General features: G+C 32.2%; 1 protein-coding gene across 4 annotated transcripts in view; it reads left to right on the top strand.

Annotated features, from left to right (window-relative positions):
- The window catches only part of LOC143222928 (uncharacterized), a 50,765-nt gene extending 32,625 nt beyond the window's left edge, over positions 1-18,140 (top strand). For all 4 annotated transcript variants that reach the window (XM_076450149.1, XM_076450147.1, XM_076450146.1 and 1 more), the window contains 3 exons: positions 2,462-2,634; positions 12,693-12,799; positions 15,019-18,140. In XM_076450149.1, the coding sequence (XP_076306264.1) occupies positions 2,462-2,634; positions 12,693-12,799; positions 15,019-15,927 (1,189 nt within the window). In that variant the 3' untranslated portion in view covers positions 15,928-18,140. The remainder of the gene's footprint in view (positions 1-2,461; positions 2,635-12,692; positions 12,800-15,018) is intronic.
- The last annotated feature ends 2,105 nt before the right edge of the window (positions 18,141-20,245 follow it).

Raw genomic sequence — 20,245 nt, 5'->3', positions numbered from 1 at the left:
AACCACCCTTATGGGTTGGATTTGCCAGCTTATTAGATTGGCTTGCTCTTCCTTATCTTCTAATTCTCAACTTTTTTCTATGTCCTCTCATCATATTCAGCACCTTATTCTTTTCCTGGCTGCCCATTTTCATTATCCATTGGAGGAAATCATATAGGCTGGCATGTGGATCACATTGAACACCTTCATGATTTGGCAATCTTTTCTTTTTGATACCAAATACTGTTTCTTTCCGTATTCTACATCTCAGTTTAGCTGTTAGCAGATAAATTTTTATATTTCTTTACTTTCATTCCAGGGTCACTCTGTGATGTGTGGTGCCTTCCAGCTATGGTAATCCATAAATCTGCACTATACAACCTTTATGGTCTATAACAATTATTTATGAAATGGAATGTTCCACAAGACTACTTTTAGGTTGATCCCTACTGTGTTATATGTCATAACTGTATCCATCCAAGAGACAAACTCATGGAATATTACAAGTAAAGCAGTATGGGGATAACTGCCTATCCCTCCAATCCTGGTTGAATAAATTAGGACTAGCCTGCTTTTAAAAATGGGTTGATGGTCAGTAATTGCACTTTCTCTAATGTTACCTTTTTCTGGACTACCCCCTCCTTTGAATGTATTATAGGAGTCCTTGTCACTTACCACCTCCTAAGCACTATAATGGTGGACCGTGAACACATCCTCCTGAGTATGCTCAAACCCCCTAATTTCACTGTAGGGGTGGTAGTGTTCTGACGGTGTATATGGTGTAAACCCTCTTCCTGCTGCTTGTGTATGGACTGGAAGATATTCCACCAAAATGCAGTTGACCCCTTCCAGCTGGGACCCAGTTTAATATTTTAATTGCAAAAGGTAGTATTCATTTAGCAGGTTCTTGAGGTTATGCATATGAAATATAAAACTGTTAGATGAAAAATAAGTTTTATTCTTAACATGAAAACACCTTCTACTTTTACTGACTCACAAAGATGTAAATTCACAGACTAATCTTTAGTAGAAATACTTTATTACAAAGTTTTGATTACTTCTTCATACAAAGTACTTATACTGATGACTAACAATTTGCTATATTTTGTTAAGATACTTTTAGCAAATTCAGAGTTATAATGAATATAATTTAACACTTTAGAATTAGGTTGGTAGATATTTGTTTTTCATATTATGAGTAATATTTTTATACCTCAGCTTCAGAATGCTTCTTTAATATTTTAAGTAATATAATTAATTAACTTGAAATAATAATAGGTTAATTTTATGGCTCTCCAGTGGCTCAGAATGCGGACTTATAACTCTGAAAATCAGGTTTCAACACCCGTGGTGAGCAAAACTGATAGCCCATTGTGTAGCTTCATACTTAATTCAAAACAACAACATTGTTTATGAATTTCATTATTATTCTGTTTCTGATTAAAATAGCTTTAAACAAGTTTAATAATGTTTATTGATAATACTCTGAAAACTATATTTTTCTGAATCTTATAGAACATAGCTTTAGGCCTAATAGTTCATATAATAATCCTACTGAAGTTTCCCAGCCTTTTAATAAATGTACAAACTAAACCAAATACGTAAACAATTTTTTTGAAATAAATACCCTTTCACATACACAAAATACAGTAGCATGACAGTCAATAAAAATACACAAATTTGGGAACAAAATAGAGATGCAAGTCACTGTAATTACAAGTTAGTTTTTTTCCTACCTTTCCAGCATCACTAACAATTTTCATCCTTTTTAATACATTTTTGTATGAAATTTTAAAGCTTAAAGACATTTCATTGAGCCAGTAGGTTTTGTTGAAATTCACAGATGTTTTTTAAAACCCTTGTAAACCTGAAACAAAATTTCATAAGTTTCAAGGAAATGTAAAAAACCGGGGAAAGGTATTCATTTTCATGACTATATTGCCTGATGGCCCACAATATAAACTGATGCTGCATGTATTATTGTCTATATTTCAAAGTTCATTTTGTAAATTCTTTTCTAAAATACCATTCTGATTTTTGAAACTAGATCTCCTAAATATTCTTCTTCCAAATAGCAACAAGTTTTCACTCTTTCTACTAATTCTGTTGTGTTTAAAATAAACATAAGACATTTGCCTGCAGTATCATTCTATTTCAGACTCTTTTATGTCATAAATAGACTGGTCTGTAAACTTCATTCATAAACTCGTAAAAATATTAACATTTCTGAATTGTGAAAGTAATAGCATGGTTTAAAAAAAATATTTTCTTATTTTATTCAAAAACTTGGGTTGTGTATGAATTGAAAAATTTATTAACTGAAGGTAGATCGGATAACTGGAAACAAAAGTATTTTCCCCTGTCCTAAACACTGTTATTTCTTAAAGGTTTGTGATAATCAAGTTTGTTTTTGTGTAAGTGCAACCACACCAGTTGCTATTTGAAAATTACATTTCAGAAACATTTTCTATGTTTTGTACAGTTTATGTACAACTTTATGCTTACAATGGGAACCAGAAATAACAGCCATTGCTTTGATGTATTTGGCTGGAAAGCTCTCTAAATTTGAAATATGTGACTGGTCCGGAAGAACATCGAAACATCAACGATGGTGGGATGTTTTTGTAGAAGGAATGACAGTAGATTTGTTAGAAGGTAAGTTGTCATTTAAATTTTCACTAGTATTTATTATAAAATAAAATTCTGTTTTAACCTATTAGAAGTACATTTATTGTAGGTCTCGATGCTGCAAAAGACATAGATGTAAATATGAATTATAAATGTAATTCAGACCACAGTGTCATAAAGCCTACAGCCAGTACAATGTTATTTTTTTCTTTACTTAAATTCATAAGCAGGTTGCCTGTCACTGGTGAAATGTTTTAATATGTTAAGCAGCCAAAGTTGTTTTAAATCTTCCAACACATGCTGTTAACTTTATTAATATTTCAGTACAATTTCTTATCAAGTTCAATTAGTTCAGTGGTATATTACTTGGTTTACAAAAGAGGAGAGAATGTATAAATGTAAGTGCCCAACTAATGCAAGCTGAGTTACTTACATAAAATTATAAATTCCCATTATTGCAGTTATTAACTCTTCCCACCCCCTCCCATATATAAAAGAAACTGGGTTACCTACTGTTCTGCATGATGGAGTAGATATATATGAACATGTTCTGGATGTGTGGACTTCATTCACTCTAAACAATGAGCAAGAAGAAAGACTTGAGCTTCTTCACAACAAGCATGAAAATAGCTGCCCATTTAGTGGAGATTGTCTCTAAACACGTTGAAATGAATAATGGTGCCCGAGAAAATTATATTGTGAATATGAGGATTGACTCTGGATGAATAGAAGAGAATCACATGGTCCAAAAATCACATTTTACTCTGTTCAGGCCTCTCATTGGCGTAATGGTATGTCTGTAAACTTACAGCACGAGAGTCCAGGTTTTGATACTTGTGTTTGGCAGAGCACAGATAGTTCATTGTGTAGTTTTGGGCTCCATTACAAACAAAGTTATTTTGTTTAAAATGGAAAAATTCTGTTATAGTGGAATCCTGATGAAGCATTCTGCCAAATATGTAGATGGCTGAAAGTGGAAAATAATATGGAAAACATTAAACTCATTTAATTTAGAAGTTTAATCTGCAAAAAAAGTACTTATAGATTGTAGCTGACTAGGTGCACACTCTCAATTAGCTCCTCTCACATAAGCAACTATTCTCTTTCAATGCTGTGTTATATGTGCAAAACATTTTTTAACCTGCCACAAACTTTGAAGTTCCAACCCATCTTTGAATTGATTGATTCAAATACATCTCACAAGCAAATCATCATGTGATAACTCTTCACCAGTAAGAGTGTGGCACACTGGTTGGTTATTCATTTGAATTATGAATTCTACAGAGGTTATATATTCTATCAATACATTTACACAGGCTTCATGTGGCAGCACTCCATGAGGAATCCATCAACTTTGCCTTGTTTGGAGATTAATTGTCCAGTGAACTAACCTTTGTTGGTCCTCATCTCTAATTTGGGTGACACACATTTGGGAAAGATAAGATAATTTACTCTTATGAATTTTTAATAATTTTATTGTTAACATTATTATTTGTTGTTATTTGGGTTCCATTACATTAGTTTCATTAGGTTGGTCAATACTCATAGTCAAGTTCAGGTTAGGAATTATTTTAGTTATTTCTTCTCCTGTATCATTTGCTTAAGCTTACCCTAATTTTTGTTATTTTAGGATAACCTATAACTCATCTTACTGGTATGTCAATAATTAGTTTAACTGTATTGTTTTCCTTCCATAGATCAAACCTTTACATATGTTATTGTTACTACACATTTATTTAATGTTTTACAGTCACGTCTGTTTCATTTTCATTATTATTTATCCTCCTTCCTATTCACTTGGTTTGTGTGGAACCCTTGAGGCAGGGTACATACAAACTTTTCCCAATATCATGCACATGTATTATTAGGCTAATATTTTTAATTTAGTGCTTAGCACTGTCCCTTGTTCTTTGCTGTTTGCTTATACTTAACAAGTGTCTGTTATTGGTTTACCCATGGTTCTAATCATAGGTTAATTGATAATCAGGTTAATATCATTTCTTTAATGATAACATCACATCCATATGTTTATTTCATTACACAGTTTCTTAACACTTCCACTACATCACTTATTTTATTTTCATTTTCCTTTATAGTTTATACTTCTTACCATTGATTTCATACCTACTCCTAATATCTCCCATTCTTCTTGTAATGGTTGAATCTATTTTCAGATGGCCTAGATTTTGCTTCTTCCCCCCCTCCTTAGACATATTTCACAATATATTCCCTTTCTCATGACATTATTTAATGATGATTATTTTGTCTCTCTTTTGAGAGTGGGTACTCGCAGCCTCGCTCTTTACAGGCATTAATTCTTTTTGTTTCAGCTTACTACCAGGCAGATTTTCTTCCTGATTCTATGTCATCCACTTTTGTGCTAATCATGTCTGTTTATCCCCTATCTAGTGTTTTAGCTTTGTTTTACACTATAAGCTTTCCTACAGTTAACATTTATCTTAAATTTTCTTTCTTTAGTTTTCCACTTTTATTTAGGGATTTTTCATGGGATATCTTTCTTCCTTCCATATTGGGAAGTACATATAATGTACTTCCGTACATTTTGTGCTACCTGTGATGCTACATTCAGTTTTTTTAGTTCTTTTGTTTTATTCCAAGATATTATCATCTTTATTCCTTTTACGTGTTTGGCATCTTCCTGTCCTTTGCCTATCTTACCAAGAGTTTTTTCATCATTCATCATGGATTCCTGATGCTGATTGGGGTTCTGGTTTGATCAGTCCCACCTCAAATAACCTCTTGTTTTAATGTGGTATCTTTGATCACATTTGGGTAGGCTGTTCCTGCACAACTGAGAATGCCCACAGTAGATGTTCTTTGGTTATTTTTCACTATGTGATTGGGTATCTTTGAACTTGTTTCATTCCATACATTTTTTGTGGGGTTGGCTGCATTTTGGGGGATTTTACCTGCACCATTCATTGGATATCTAGCTTTGATTAGCTCCTTCCAAACTTTAGTAGTCTTAGCATACTCATCTACTCCTTCAACAGTCAGCTCAGGTAATTGGATTTTCCAGTTGGATAGGTTTTTCTTGTAACATACCTCAAATTTTAAGACTCATTGAGGTGTGTATTTTTAGCCACTTTCTCATCGGGACCATCCATTCTCTTCCTGGAATTCATTCTACTCTGCTGGTATAGATGGTGAGACATCCTCCACTATGTACCATTGGAATGAGCCATCAAATTGCAGTTTTCACCCCTTTGATTTGGATCTCTCATCTTACCCCCACATGTATGTCAGTTCCCAGTGGTTGGGTTTTGGATTTAGAGCTGAACCAATCAACATAAGTCTTCACACATGTATTAGAGATGTCTTTATCTCTCACTCTTATTACTCCATGCATTTTGTTGGTCACAGTGGATCTGCTTGAAGATTACTATGGTTCTTCATTCTTTTCCTTGGCCCTGAACACATCATGTTAAATAGCTTAAGTCTCATAATGTTATATAATTATTATTTTTATTATATTGGCCTTTTATTCGTGCCTGGCTAGCATTACTGAACTTGTACTGATGAGACAGAAGTATGTTTGTGTAAAAATGACCCTGTCTGGGCTTTGCTTGAGTAGATGAGTATTTATAATATAGTCACATTTCAAATAGTACATGTTATATATGTATATAAATTATTACTGTTTAGAAATAAGTTAATAAACTTGTTTTTATTACAGTATAGAACAATAATAAAGAAGTAAAGCAAAGAATTAACTTTTCTTGCTCTGAACTTTGTACTTAGTTACTACTTGACATAGGTTGCTAGGCCTTTTAAAAATTTCGTACATGCGGAATATGAAACAAAATATTTTCTTTTAGGTTTCATATATGCAGTTGAATAACCAAAAAATCATAAATTACTGTATCAATGCCATAGAATTTCACTATAACTTATCAAACTTAGTTACTAAGCTGTACTTAGATCTGAAAAAAATATGAAACTTCTAGCAGACTAAAGACATAGCCTAATTCCTTGAAATCTTGATTTGAAAGGACATGCTTTTTTAACATGTTAAAATGGCTGAGAAAACCACTTCAATGTATGATGTAAATAAACAACCAAGAGCACAGAAGGGCTGATTTCTAAAAATGGAAAGAGGTGGAAAGGCCACTGTGTTTGATTCAGTGCATAAGCCATATTTCAACAAAATAAAAAGATATGAGGCTCTTATTTTATATTCTAGCTTGTCAGTATTGGTGGTTTGAGTTCCTGATTAGTACAAAACAATAGACTTGATATTTTGACATCACAAACATTTAATTTGAACCAGTGCTGCTCTCAACATATGTGACTTACACAAATAGATATTTAGATGTATTTGTTTAATATCTACTTTTCAATTAAAAAATTAACTAAAGTATAATACTAGAATTTGATACCAGGCTTAATGAAATAAATTCATAAAATATTACTTCAGTAAAATTTTGAATGTAAGTCAACAGAAGCGAGGACATGGCCTTTGATTCATGACCCATTATGATAATGACAGAGTTAAAGAAATTAATTTTGTTCTTTTTTCTTCAGACTATGTTCTCACTACTTCATCTGATGTCTATTACTTATATAAGTAAATAATTTTCTCTCACAGATTATATATTAGTTATGACTGGAGGCAGATTGATTGAGAATAATGTGATGACCATTTTGCAGATGGTGGTAGGTTTTCTTACGCACCCAGAACATTCAGCTCTAGTCCCTTGTTTAGGCATTTCTTAACCTTGTTTTGAAGGTACAATGAAGAGAGTAAATTCAACTGTTTCCTACTCCTGATTATACTATGGGAAATTCTTTCTTTGTTGAAGAAAACCCTCAAACCTTCTCACAATATTATGACAGGTATATACCATTCTTTCTCTTTCTGCTATGTCATGTAGTTCTTCTCGTTTCCTACTTCTAAACCTAATTAATTTTCGTTCTACCTATCATTAATTAAATAACTACTTTCCTACAACTTCAGGCCTCATCCTTCTCATCTATCTGATTCTTTTATTCTCGATTATAGTCATTCTTAATTCCCTTTTTCGATTTCCAAATTTGTAATCTCTCTTGCATATTTTTGGGGATGAGGAGAACTATTTGGCTTTGATTTCACCTTCCAGTGCCCATTTCTGTCTTTGCCTGATCCTTATTATCATACTTTGTCATTTTCTCTACATCTAAATTCTGAAGCACTATACCATGCCCCAGAAAATTTTTGCACATTGTTCTCATTCATCCACTATAGCCCATTCCACTTCTACCATTTTTCTCCTTACCAGTCTCTTTGTTGCTGGGAATTGTTGAGTGGAGAGACACTCCCCTTTCGTAGGTTTATATTCTTTATTCTCATATATATATATATATATATGAGATATTTGTCTAGACCCCTTACCCTGCCCTGAAGATTTTTCTGGTGATCCTGATTTGACTGGATCACAGACTGAAGCTGCCCATCATCAGTACTCACTATTGTCCTTGTTTTCCACACTCCCAAACTCAACCTTCCACCACTGTACCTTTACTTAGTCCCAGTTTCCTCTCTTTCATTCATTTTTCCCAACTTTCCTTTTCTACCTGATATCACACTGTCTAGCTTGTTGTTGATTACTAAGTTAAGTCATGGCCTGTAGGTACCCATCTGTTGAGGTTTGAGCACTTGTCAACATATTTTTCCATCCATATAAGGCTTACTCTACCTTTTAACCACAAACTTTTCCTGCTTTCCTCTCAGCCCTTATCCCATTTTCTTTCCACTTTCATCAGATATCATCTTCTCATATTGTATTGAGGAGACAGTGTTTGTCAACTCTTTCATTATTTTTTACATTTCCACTCAATGCCTGATTCACCTTAGAGTATTTTTCAACTCCTTTCTTAATTGTGCTAAGACTCCTTCATCTGCCTGCAAGCTATGAAACTACTAGTTACTAGTTATTTATACTGTATGAGAAGTTTTTCAATTTTAGGGAACATGGATTCCTGGAACTGTTTATCCTTTTGGGTCCCACATATGTGTTTTCTCCATTGGTCCTTGTGCAATCAGTGGAACCATAGATGTAAACTTTTGACCTCAGTGGTTCACTTATTCGAGAATATGTAATGGTGGCTGAATTAAACCAGTATTACCACTGGTGTTCCATTACTTTCACCTATTCACCAATGCTTACCTCTCTGATTGGAAAGCATCTCGTAATGACAATATCACATCGGGAATGTGAATGAAAGTTGCACTTAGCGATTACTCCTATTCATCATTTAATGGCATACACATCTTTTTAAAAGATGTTTCCTTGTAATGTTATTACTGATGTTTTCACAATGAGTCAAAATAAGAATGGTTAGAACAATACTATAGAAAGATGTTATATGACAAGATTTCTATGTTATGATGAAACCAGTCTTTCAATTCCCTAAACAGTGTAATCTTGTTTCTTATTGGTCAGGTGAGAAAGTTCTTGAAAGTACTCGTGTTTGAGCATGCACTGGAGACAAATGTTGCTAATGCCCGTCTCATCATTGACACACATCAATAAACTAAATTCCAGATCCAATTTGGTAAATTACTTAATTTGGGATGGTCGTAATGTTTGTAAGACAATTTGAAGCACAGTAAATGAAGGAGTAAAATTTTCATGCTTACTAGGTTTAATGCCTAATTCATTCTGTACATCTCGTATACTGTTCACAATTCCTTTCAGATAGGTTTGAAAATGTATGATTCAATGGCTGAGGAACTTGCAGTTGTCTTATTCTGTATTTTCAGGATTTACAAAATGAACTTAGATTTGATGAACTGTTTTGTTAGAGGTGCAATGTAGGTGGTTGATGCTTTTCTACCACCACAATGCATTATTAAGAACTAGAACCAGTATAACAGTATTTCTTAATAGGTCTACCAAAGAGAACTGAAACAAACTACTGAAAAAGATGAAAGGTACTTTCATATCTGTGGATGTGACAACTCGATCAATATTGAAAGATAGTCACTTTTTTCTAAGTCTAAAAAGTATATATGATTGATTTCTGAAGTTCTTTCAGTTAAAAGGTCTGTTAGTCCATGTTATACCTTCAGAAACATCTATTTTTAAACAGCAGTGTTATCACAGAATGAAAGGAAACTTTACATATTGATGCTATTATTAAGATAATCAGTTAAAAAGCATACAAATTGATAAGTCAACCAGATTAATACTACAGAAGAAACCTCATGTGTGAAAGCTCTATCAAGAACATGAAAAAAATGCTTGCAAACTGTGATGAAATATCCAGAAATGACTTCCTTTAAACAGTGGCATGCTCAGAGATATGTATTTATCCAATGATGTTGATAAAAAAAAGAATGAAGCCAAAAAGTTCAGAAACATTGCACTGATATTGCATTGTTGACAGGTAGCTACAAGACGTATTGGCTAGAAAATGTTTCTAAATTTTGGAAGAAAGGTAAGAAAAGCAAAAACATTTGAGTTAATCATTGTTAGCAGAGTGTTGTGTAATGTAAATTGTCTAATGGAAGTTACAAATTCAACATTATGACCAAACTGGCCATATCAAGCTTTTGTCTTGCACAAGGGAATGCAGAGGTTGAAAGGAGCTTATCTGAAACCAAGAGAGTTGTGACATGAAAGGAGACTTCTGTCAATGAGCTCTTAACAAAGAAAACTATAGTTAAAGTTGGTGGTGGGAAAGTTCTAAAAATGTCTGAAACAAAGATATTTAGAAGCAAGTAAATATGCTTACAGTGTTCACAAGAAGAAAAAAATTGAAGATAAACAAAAAATAATAATTAAAAATGTAAAAGAAAAATCAAGTAAAGAAAATAAAATGTTAAAATAGATCATGAAGAAGATAGCATACAATTTGAAGAATAAAAAAAACTCGGTCGTAAATAAAACTCAGTGGCAGAAGAAAGAGAATTGAGAACTAAGTTAGCAGAAGAGTTATGAGACTTCTATAAGGCTTAAAAAGATAAGAATTTACATAAGACAGGCATATTCTAAGTACACTGAAATATCTGAAAAAAAATGAATGAAATAAGATATCAAACTGAAAAAAGTAGGAAAGAAAGGGCTAATCTTGATTCTCAAACCAGAAAAATGATAAGATAACCCCAGTCATTACCTTCAACAAATTACATTTAGTTTAATGTTTGTACTACTTACTTGATCACATATTTTAAGGTGGGTGTTTTTGTAGAAAGGGATGAAATTTTCTTTCCACTAATGTTGTTATTAAAAAAAATGTATTTATATTTAGATATAAACTAAACTTAGGAATTTTTTTGGTTTATAATTGATAATATATGAATTTTAATGAAAAATTATATTCATAACTATCATAAATAATAATTTAATTACGGTATAAGTTCTTATGTTTATAATATTTTGTTATTTGTTGAATGAAAGAATATAAGACATTTTGTAATAAGAAATATGTTATTCATGCACATCTTTCTTATTTAATATTACTAATAACTGAAGAAATATGAAATCTCTGAAAAGAGAGAAGTGGAAGCTGTAAACATGCTGGTGCTTCTTGAAAATCTTACATTATCATGATTTTAAAATGTGTTGTTGGTATACAATGCTTAGCAATTTTTAGTTTAATAATCTTGACTCATAACTAAACTGTTCATTTCATGTATTTGTGGAAGTAGTATGAACTAGTAAAAAATTAGGGTTGATTTCCAAATATTTCAGGATAAATTTTAAAATGTTAAGGAAACTCACTCAAAGTTTAGGGTATAATTACAAAGGAAACTTACATCTAAAAATGTAAAATAAGTCATGTTGCAAGTTAAAAAGTTATTTTCAATTTTTTTAGATGCAAGTTTCCTATGTAATTATTTGTAAATATGCCCTAAACTTTGAATAAATTTCCTTAAAACTTTTAAATTTATGCTGAAATATTTGGAAATCAACCCTAATTTTTTATTTATTTAATTTGATCCATAAAAATAGAGAGTCTCGGCTCAGAGTTTTTCTTTATTTCAGCAACTGACAACAGTAACTTTCAATGTTTTTGTTATTCTGAGTGTATTTGCAAACTGTTGTTACCTTTTTTTGATAAAAAAAAAAATGTATATAAAAGTTGTTTTGCTTTATTACAGCCTTAAGAGTTCCAAATACTGATGTTGGAAGAAGTAGTGATGACAAAAAGTGGACTGTAAATGATTCATCTTAATTTATAGGCCATTTTTCTTTTTCAGATTTTAACACAAGCTATATGTTAACATGTACTGGTTTTTAAATGTTTAACGATACCATGATACAAAGAATGTGTATCTGAATGATGTAAAATGTATATGATGGAGTTTATTAGTGAGCTGTGATTAATTTGTAAATTTTTTATACTTTTGATATTGTATAGTAACAGTGACAAGTTCACAAATAAATGTGTTAGTACTGGAATTTATGCTTTTGATCATGGAAAAAGTATGGAATTTAGTTTTGTCTGAGGGTTTGTTTTTTGCTTTTGAATGTTGCACAAAGCTACACGAGAACTATCTGAGCTAGCTATCCCTAATTTAGCAATGTAAAACAGCTAGTCATCATCACCCACTGCTAACTCTTGGGCTACTTTTTTACCAATGGAAAGTGGAATTGACTGTAACATTATAATGCCCCCACAGTTGAAAGGGTGAGCATGTTTGGTGTGGCAGGGATTCGAACCCACAACCCTCAAATTACGAGTTGAGTGCCTTAACCACCTGGCCATTTCAGGCCTTTGTCAGAAGGGTACAGACCCTGTAATATCATCTTGTGGAATTCATACCACATCATGTTACCACTTTTATGTGGTCTGTCACATTATCAAGATCAATTTGTAATTTTCTGAGCAGAATGTATTGAACAATAACCACTTTCTTGTGGTACAGTCTGTAATCACTTTGTGTTAAATATTTCAGTAACATAAGTTGAGTAGAAATGATGATCTGAGTTGTTGTTTTTATTTAATGAAATTAACAATATTGTGAATAGTTCTAATGCTCTCAGTTTAACTGATAAATGTATTAATTTAGCCAAAGGGAAATACTGTTATTTGAAATAAGTGAGTATATGCATTTAAAATTCTGACATTTAATTTAGATATTTGCCACCAAGTTTTGGATTTGTACTCTACTCCTGTCTCAACAACACCACAAGACTCGCCTCCTGCTACACCACCACCAAAATCTGCTAAACGATCTCATCCTGTAAGTTAATATTTTTTTCTCATAAGTCAAAATAGAGAAAAATTTATATTATACTTCATTGTATGACTTGTTGCAAGCTTCTTTCTAGATAGTCCTCTTCCTACAGATTTTCAATATCATGAAGTGCAAGAGATATCTCCATATTGGAAATTGGAAATTTTTGATCTGAGTGTACTGAAAAATATTTTAGTTCAGAAAGGACTGTTATATTCAATTTTTGGTGGTATCCATAGCATAAGTGGATCACTGGGGAAGGGGAACTCCTTCACTTTTTCTTATTGTTGTCCCATGGTGCTTAACTGCTAATAATTAGAATTACTGTTTTGTGTATATAAAATCGTTCCTAATTGCAATTTGTGTTAAAAACTATATAGTAATAATAATGGTAATTAATAGTGAACACATATTAATGATCACTAATGTAAAACTTAAAAATAAACTTCTTTCAAACAATATGTGCAAGGTTTAGTAGAAACATCTTCTTAAAATCCATACAAAACATTTTATTTAACCAGGAGAGCCCACTTTGTGTTCCATAGCAAGTATTCAAAGAAAGACTAAAATTTTAGTTAATTAGAATTGAAAAAAGAATCTGAATTCTTTATGGTTTTTATTACTGTTTTATCTTAACTAGTGGCAAAACTGTGGTATATGTGTTCCTTGAAAACCGGGATATGTAAATATTAAGTCATGGTGATGCTTCAACATGTACACTACTATAGAAATGAGCATAAACATACATCAGCCTTTGACTTGTTAAAATTGTCCTCATCTGTTCCAAACAGTGTTACCTAATAAATGTACAAAAACAAACATAACAAAAACTAACTGAAAAAATGCAAGCCAAATTAAATATTTGCAGACATCTGGAAAACTCAAACTGTCTGCAATTTGCAGGGTTATTCAGTCATTAACCTTCTCTTCATGGGCATCTTTTTCTATGCACATCAGAATGTTTTAATGAGTTATATTTAAAATTTAATTAAACTATTTTTTTTGCATGGTATACAATATGTACATCATAAAAATGTAGTTAGTAATTCATAGTTTAATGATATATAAGTTGTAAGTTCTTAATTTTATAAGGAGTATTAAAAAAGTCATGAATTTTCCCTAGTGTGAGAATTGTGACATTTTCTTTCTGGGTATCTCCTTTTTTTCTAATTTATTTAACATCTGTCCAAAAAGTATAAAATTTAACATAAATTACTCTATATAATATTGTTTTGCTCAGACAGTGTAATTTTTGTTATAACTTTCAATCTTATTTTGTTACAGGGCCATGAAATAAATGGTCAGACTTTTTTTTACCATACCCACCTTTCATCTTCTCTTTCAGAAATTGTCTGTAGTTCTCTCTGATATTCAATACTATGTTATTTATTTATTACCAATAGAAAGCAAAGGTTTAACTGTGTCAAGTGACATTATGTTAAATGGTTTCTTGACAGAGAAATGCTAACTTTTCTTTCAGCTTAAGCTTGATTCCAAGGAATCAAGAAACTTGAATGAATTTTTCATGGTTATTGTCAAATGGTTAAAAAGCCAGAACAATTGTCATAGTATGGAACCTAGTTTTTTAAAATGCTATTATTCCAGGGTTTTTTGGTGCATTACTTAATTAAATAGAAAAGATATTTATGCATTACTCTCATTAGCATAAAAAAGTAGGGTTATGTGTCCTTGACAGTCAACAACAAACAAAGACACAGCTAACTACTTTATTTCTTGTTTTTTATGTGTAATTTATTTATTATTTATAATAAAAGTTATTAAAATGTATGAATAGGGAACATTAGGGTAATTAAGGTTAGATTAGGTTAAATAAATAATGATAAAAAAATAAAATTTTCAAGAGGTACACTTACAAGTAGCTCACACATGAGGTAATTCTATAGCACAAAGTGAGTTGTACATCTACCAAGTGATTTACATATATAATGGCTGAATAATAGTTAAGTTCAAAGAACAATAAAATAAATGTAAACTGTTACAAATTTAAAGCTATAAAGGATAAAGTTGTTTTCAAATTAAAGATATATACAAGACATTTGGGGTTGAAAATAGACTGTTTTGTAAGGAATGCATTTAAATCTAATTTAATTTGATTGTATTCAACTTAAAGGAGACATACTTACATATTTTTTACTGGTATATGTAAATTCCTACTTTATGTGTAACAGGTTATTCATTAGATTATGTGTTTTTGTTTTCTTCAGTCAACACCATCACCACAAGCTTCCCTGACTCCTCCCCGACAATCTAAATCCAAGGAACCACCAGTAGGCCAACCAATCCCAAAAATTGAGAAGATTGAGGCCAAGGATGTCAGCACAACTACTGTTGCAACTCCAACTCCTACAACATCAGTAGCTGCTGCTGTCAAAACATCTACATCCCATGTTTCTCTTACCAAAATAGAACCTATTGTTTCAATTGTGACCACAGGTATTAGCGGAAATGTGCCGAGCCAACAACCTGAACCATCATCAGGAACTGAAACAGTAGGACCCAGATCTACTAACCAGTATCCTAGTAGTGGAAGTTCAACTGAGACTATTCCCTATAGTCAGCAACAGACATATCAGTCTGTTCCACCAACTCGTACACCTTACCCAAATTCCACATCTCACCTTGCCCCATACAACCCTTTGCCTCCACCCACACATCAATACTATCATCCTCCAGAACCACAACCTCATCCACCATCACAACATTTTCCTCACCCCACTCTCCCATCTAACCAAGCACCATACAAAATTTCACATCCTCCTCCTCCTACACACCCTGCTGTGCAGACTCAGCCCTTACTTCAAACCCATAACCCACCTCCACAATATACTGATCAATATTCTAACCATCCCCAACATGCCACTTCAGCACAGTACAGTGTTCCTCCACTTCCAGTGGTACCTCCTCAATACCCTCCACCTCCATCTAATCCACACCAAGCCTTGCTGCCTCACCCACCACCCCCTGCCTCAGGAGCAGCTCCGCCCCCACCTGCTCCTCCAGCAAATTTTGGAGCTTATCCACCACCTATTGTTACCAATCTTCAGCAGCCACCTCCACCACCACAGGCAACTTCAACAGGAATTCCTCAAGTGAGAATTACAGGAAGGTTTTAGATAGCCAACTTGGAACATTTTACATTGTAATTTTACAACATTTTAATTTGCAAGCTGTAGTTTTAACTTTTTTTAGAATTATGTTATCATTAAATGTAATTACTTTTTTACTCAAGATGTTGTCAGACACTTAAGCTAAGAAGTTCAGTATTCAAGATGCTGTTGTTGATTTTTGTGTTATTGTTGTATGCTAAGATGGTGTTGTATGCTAAGATGTTAGTGTTATTCCCATGTATGCTATCATTAGACTCAGCATTCCATATGATATCATGAAATTTATAAAAAAAGTTTACATTGTATCAGTTATAATTTTTATTAATAGTGTGTACATTATTAATGCTAATTATTTTAAACAATACAGAATAAATACTTTTAAAAAAGCAGAAAAGTTATTTGTAATTAAGTACAAATGACCAGTAATTTCAATTGAAGCTAGAATTAATGAGAACAATTTGAATTTTTAGTCGCTTTTATTATTATTGATTAACAGCATTGAATGTTATAAATTCAGTACATTTTATTTGATAGAATATTTATTAAGATTTAATGTGTTGTGAAAACTAAACCATTTATGATATACATAAAATTCACAGTAACTAAATTGCCTTGGTTTAATGCTTATGTATCTTGCTGCTAAACAGCACTTTTTTCACTGTAGTACAAGAAACATCTTATAGTGTTTGGCTGGTTTTGAAAAATAATGCTAAACTTGGATCTGCCTAGCAAGTCACCTTTGAAAATCATTTGTTGAGTATTTGTGGATCATCAGATTATTAGAAATGTTTAAATATACACAAATAATTAACTTTTAATAAATTAGCATAATTAATTTCAAAATTGATACTATTTGTATTGCAAACAATTTGAGTCATAACAGTTTCAGACTAAAATCTTCTGCCATGTATGTGAACATAATAGACTCAGTTGGTTTTGTGAAACAATTTTGAAATTTTTGCCATTTAATCAGTTAATAATTTATGTATTTTAGAATTTGTTTAGTGGTCTTAAATTTGAATAACTGAATTTGACCTATTATGAATAAGAAAATTAGTTTTTAACCCACCCATAATTAAAACTGGTTATTGTGTCACATGTTAGTCATCTACTGAACTGTTTTTTCATAACTATTCTATTTTTTATGTGAAACTGCCAATTGTTTAGGCCTAAAACCAAGCAGCCTTTAAAAAATTAAATATGAATAGGTCTTTGGATTCATCATAAATCATCCCAAAGATACACTATAAAAGGATTAGACAGTAGTAACAAAGAAAACAAATTACCCAATTTAAGCAACTGGTTGATCAATAACTTGCCAATTTTAATAATGGTACATTCAATGCATATTTTAAGATATTGTATTGTTTGTTAAATATAAGTTAATCTTTAACTGCTTTTCTCTCCCTCTTCATGTGTAATGCCAGAAAAATTATTCTGTTTGTAAATTACATGAATGGAAACAAACAAGCTAAAACTACAGCCTTGTACTACTGTGTTAACTAAGATTAATTATATGTTTTTGTTTGTAATTAGAAATTAAAAGTATGGGTTAGAAAAGAATTATACTAGTGGCTGATGTTTATCAAATTTTTCCATGGTGTATGCATTTGAACATTGTTTCGTTAAGGACACAGTTAAAAAATGTAGAACATCAAACTTTAAAAACTTTCTTCAGTAAATAATTGTTAGTGACATGCCAGTATGAATTGATCTAATAAGAGGTATAGAATTATATGACAAATTGTCATGAATAAATTATTGTATGGAAGTACCAATGATAAGCTGAATTATTTAGATTTTTTTCTCTTTCCCTGAACTTCAATAAAAATAGGAAGAAATGTAAATGTTTTTATTGAATATGTGTTCTAAGTTACATTAAAAATACAACTGTGCCAGCATCTTACATTTGAACTTACAGGTTCTCTTTTAGAATTGACATCATTGATTGTAAAGATGTGTGGTGGCTGTGATCACAGAGTATGAATTTCTGGGTTAACAGAGCTTTATAGAAATGCAATACGTCTCATTATTATAACATGCTGTTCTAGAAATAGTATTAATTATTTCTATATTATTCTGTGAACAGCAAGGTGTGAACTGCTATTTTCTAAGTTATAGCATTGAAATTGCCTATTTAGCAGCAAAGTTTTTGTTTTCACTCTTCCATGTATTGTTCTAATGTTAAATAAAAAAATGTAGAAATTCCCAAATTAAAATATAAAGTATTGAGTATCTGTTTTTTATACTAGTTCTTACATTGAACCATATTACTGTTAATTAAATCTGTATTCAACCTGTAAAATTATCTTGGAAGCTGTGTTTTCCTTATAGACAAAGGGTGTTTGTTTTTATTCTCAGAAATACTAGCCAATTACTCTTGGTGCTAATGTATTATATCTGTGTGTGACATATTAATGACATCATATCTGTATCCTATGTGTTTGTGAACAAATAACACTGCTTTGAAAACATTTTTGCAAATTTTTCTCACTTTCTGACCACAAATGACAGTTTTTCACTTGAAAAATTGACAATACAGAACTGTTTCTAATGCAAAATGTAAAAAAGGCTGGTATGGGTAGAGAAAACACTATATTACAGTAGCAAACAACATTTTGACCTTCTTCAGTCATCGTCAGGTTGTTCATTGCTTTGTAACTCTCTAAATGTCAAATCTGCATGAACTTTTTCACCTTCGTTTTGCTCCAATACACACAGCAAACTCAGCTGCCCAGTCTCTTTCCATGATGGGAAACAGAGGTGAAACATGAACATTGTGATCCCATTGCAAATCTATATGCACACAGAACAAAACTTTCGCAAAGTTGGGAGTTCACTTTATGTAATAAAAACTTATTTCCAGTATCATACATATAAGTAAGAGTTCTATTATTGTATGATGATGATGTCAGTTAAGTTACGAACACAAAAGATTAGACAAGGTTTAAATATTCTCTAGCAGTACCAAATCAGTTATCATATTCCCTTTGAAGTAGTTTCTGTTGATGTTAAAGGAATGCTGTAGTTGGTTTTAAAAAGAAAGGTACACTAACTTCTTTTAATGGTTGAGATCCAAGCTGGGCAGTGGCAACTGAAAAATAGATAAACACCTGAAAACCAGATGAGAATTGAGTAAATGTAGTTTTCTCTTGAATACATCACTAATCACAAAGACTTGTATATTCCTGCACTGAAACAAAGACTTAAAGTGTCAAAAAACAGTTGTTGTTTTTTTTGCAATATTAAGTTTACATATGTTTGTCAGATACTTTCAAGTAATGAGTATACAGTTCAAAAAGCTTTATGGTAGAAATGTATATGAACATGGTAAAAAGAATCTCAATTTTGTGTGGAACAGGAAGTTATTCATGCTAAAGAAGAACAGTAGGAAGAAGTAAACCAACACCATGAATTCCTTTTGGTTACAGGTAGCATTAGTTGAGTGAAAAAAAGATTTGCAAAATGCATATACAGTAAAGTATGATAGGAAGTATTTCATGCAAAAGAATATGTCATAATCCATTTATCTCAGAAGAGCAAGTATAATGGAACTTTATTTTCTTGGGCTGACTGTAGCCCAGTGATTAGTGTGCAATATGCAATATAGTTGTTCCAAAATAATCTTACATTCAGGGATATGGAACAGTCAGTCTCAATGACCCTACCTTCTTTTCTCACCACATAAGGGGTTCTCTTTCTTTTAGGGATTTGGCCTTTATTGGAAGCTCTCACTTGGGTTGAGACCCCATGCATTCCCTTCGGTGGACACTTCTCACCAATTGAACTTCTCTTGTGATTCCTTGGATCATATCATATTCTTCCATTTGAGATTTGGATTGACTTTGCTTAATGGCTTTAGAGGGAACTGGCCATGGAGGAGATTTCCATTTCTCCACCTTGTCAGTCTCATCTGTTTATAAATGCTTCCTTGGTGGGTTGAGGGGCTTTCCTTGATCCCCAAGAGATTTCTGATGAATGGTCCAAATGGAGAGTAGCCACCTTATTTAAAAACCCTGGAATTTTTTACAGTTTGTCGAGCCCTGTATTATTTACTCACACTCCTAAAGGGTCGGGTATGGTTCATTCAGACCATTCTACTTTTGTCAGCATTATCACCAAACAAAGAAGAACCAAATATAAATCTTTGTGTTTTTAGACTCTGAATCTTCTTTACTAGGCCCTCAACCACTACATGGTGATTTTGATGTGCTGTGTTTCCACCATGAAATATCTAATAGTCAATTGCTTATCTCGACCCAACCAGGTTTTCCCAGTGAAGTGGTTCCTTCTTCCAGAGGTATTGTGGTGAATGTGTTCTCAA

Source organism: Tachypleus tridentatus, chromosome 8 (genome assembly GCF_004210375.1).
Source record: "Tachypleus tridentatus isolate NWPU-2018 chromosome 8, ASM421037v1, whole genome shotgun sequence".
Classification (NCBI taxonomy): Eukaryota; Metazoa; Arthropoda; class Merostomata; order Xiphosura; family Limulidae; genus Tachypleus; species Tachypleus tridentatus.
Note: the sequence above shows the minus strand (reverse complement) of the source record. Positions and strands in the feature narration are given on the sequence as shown.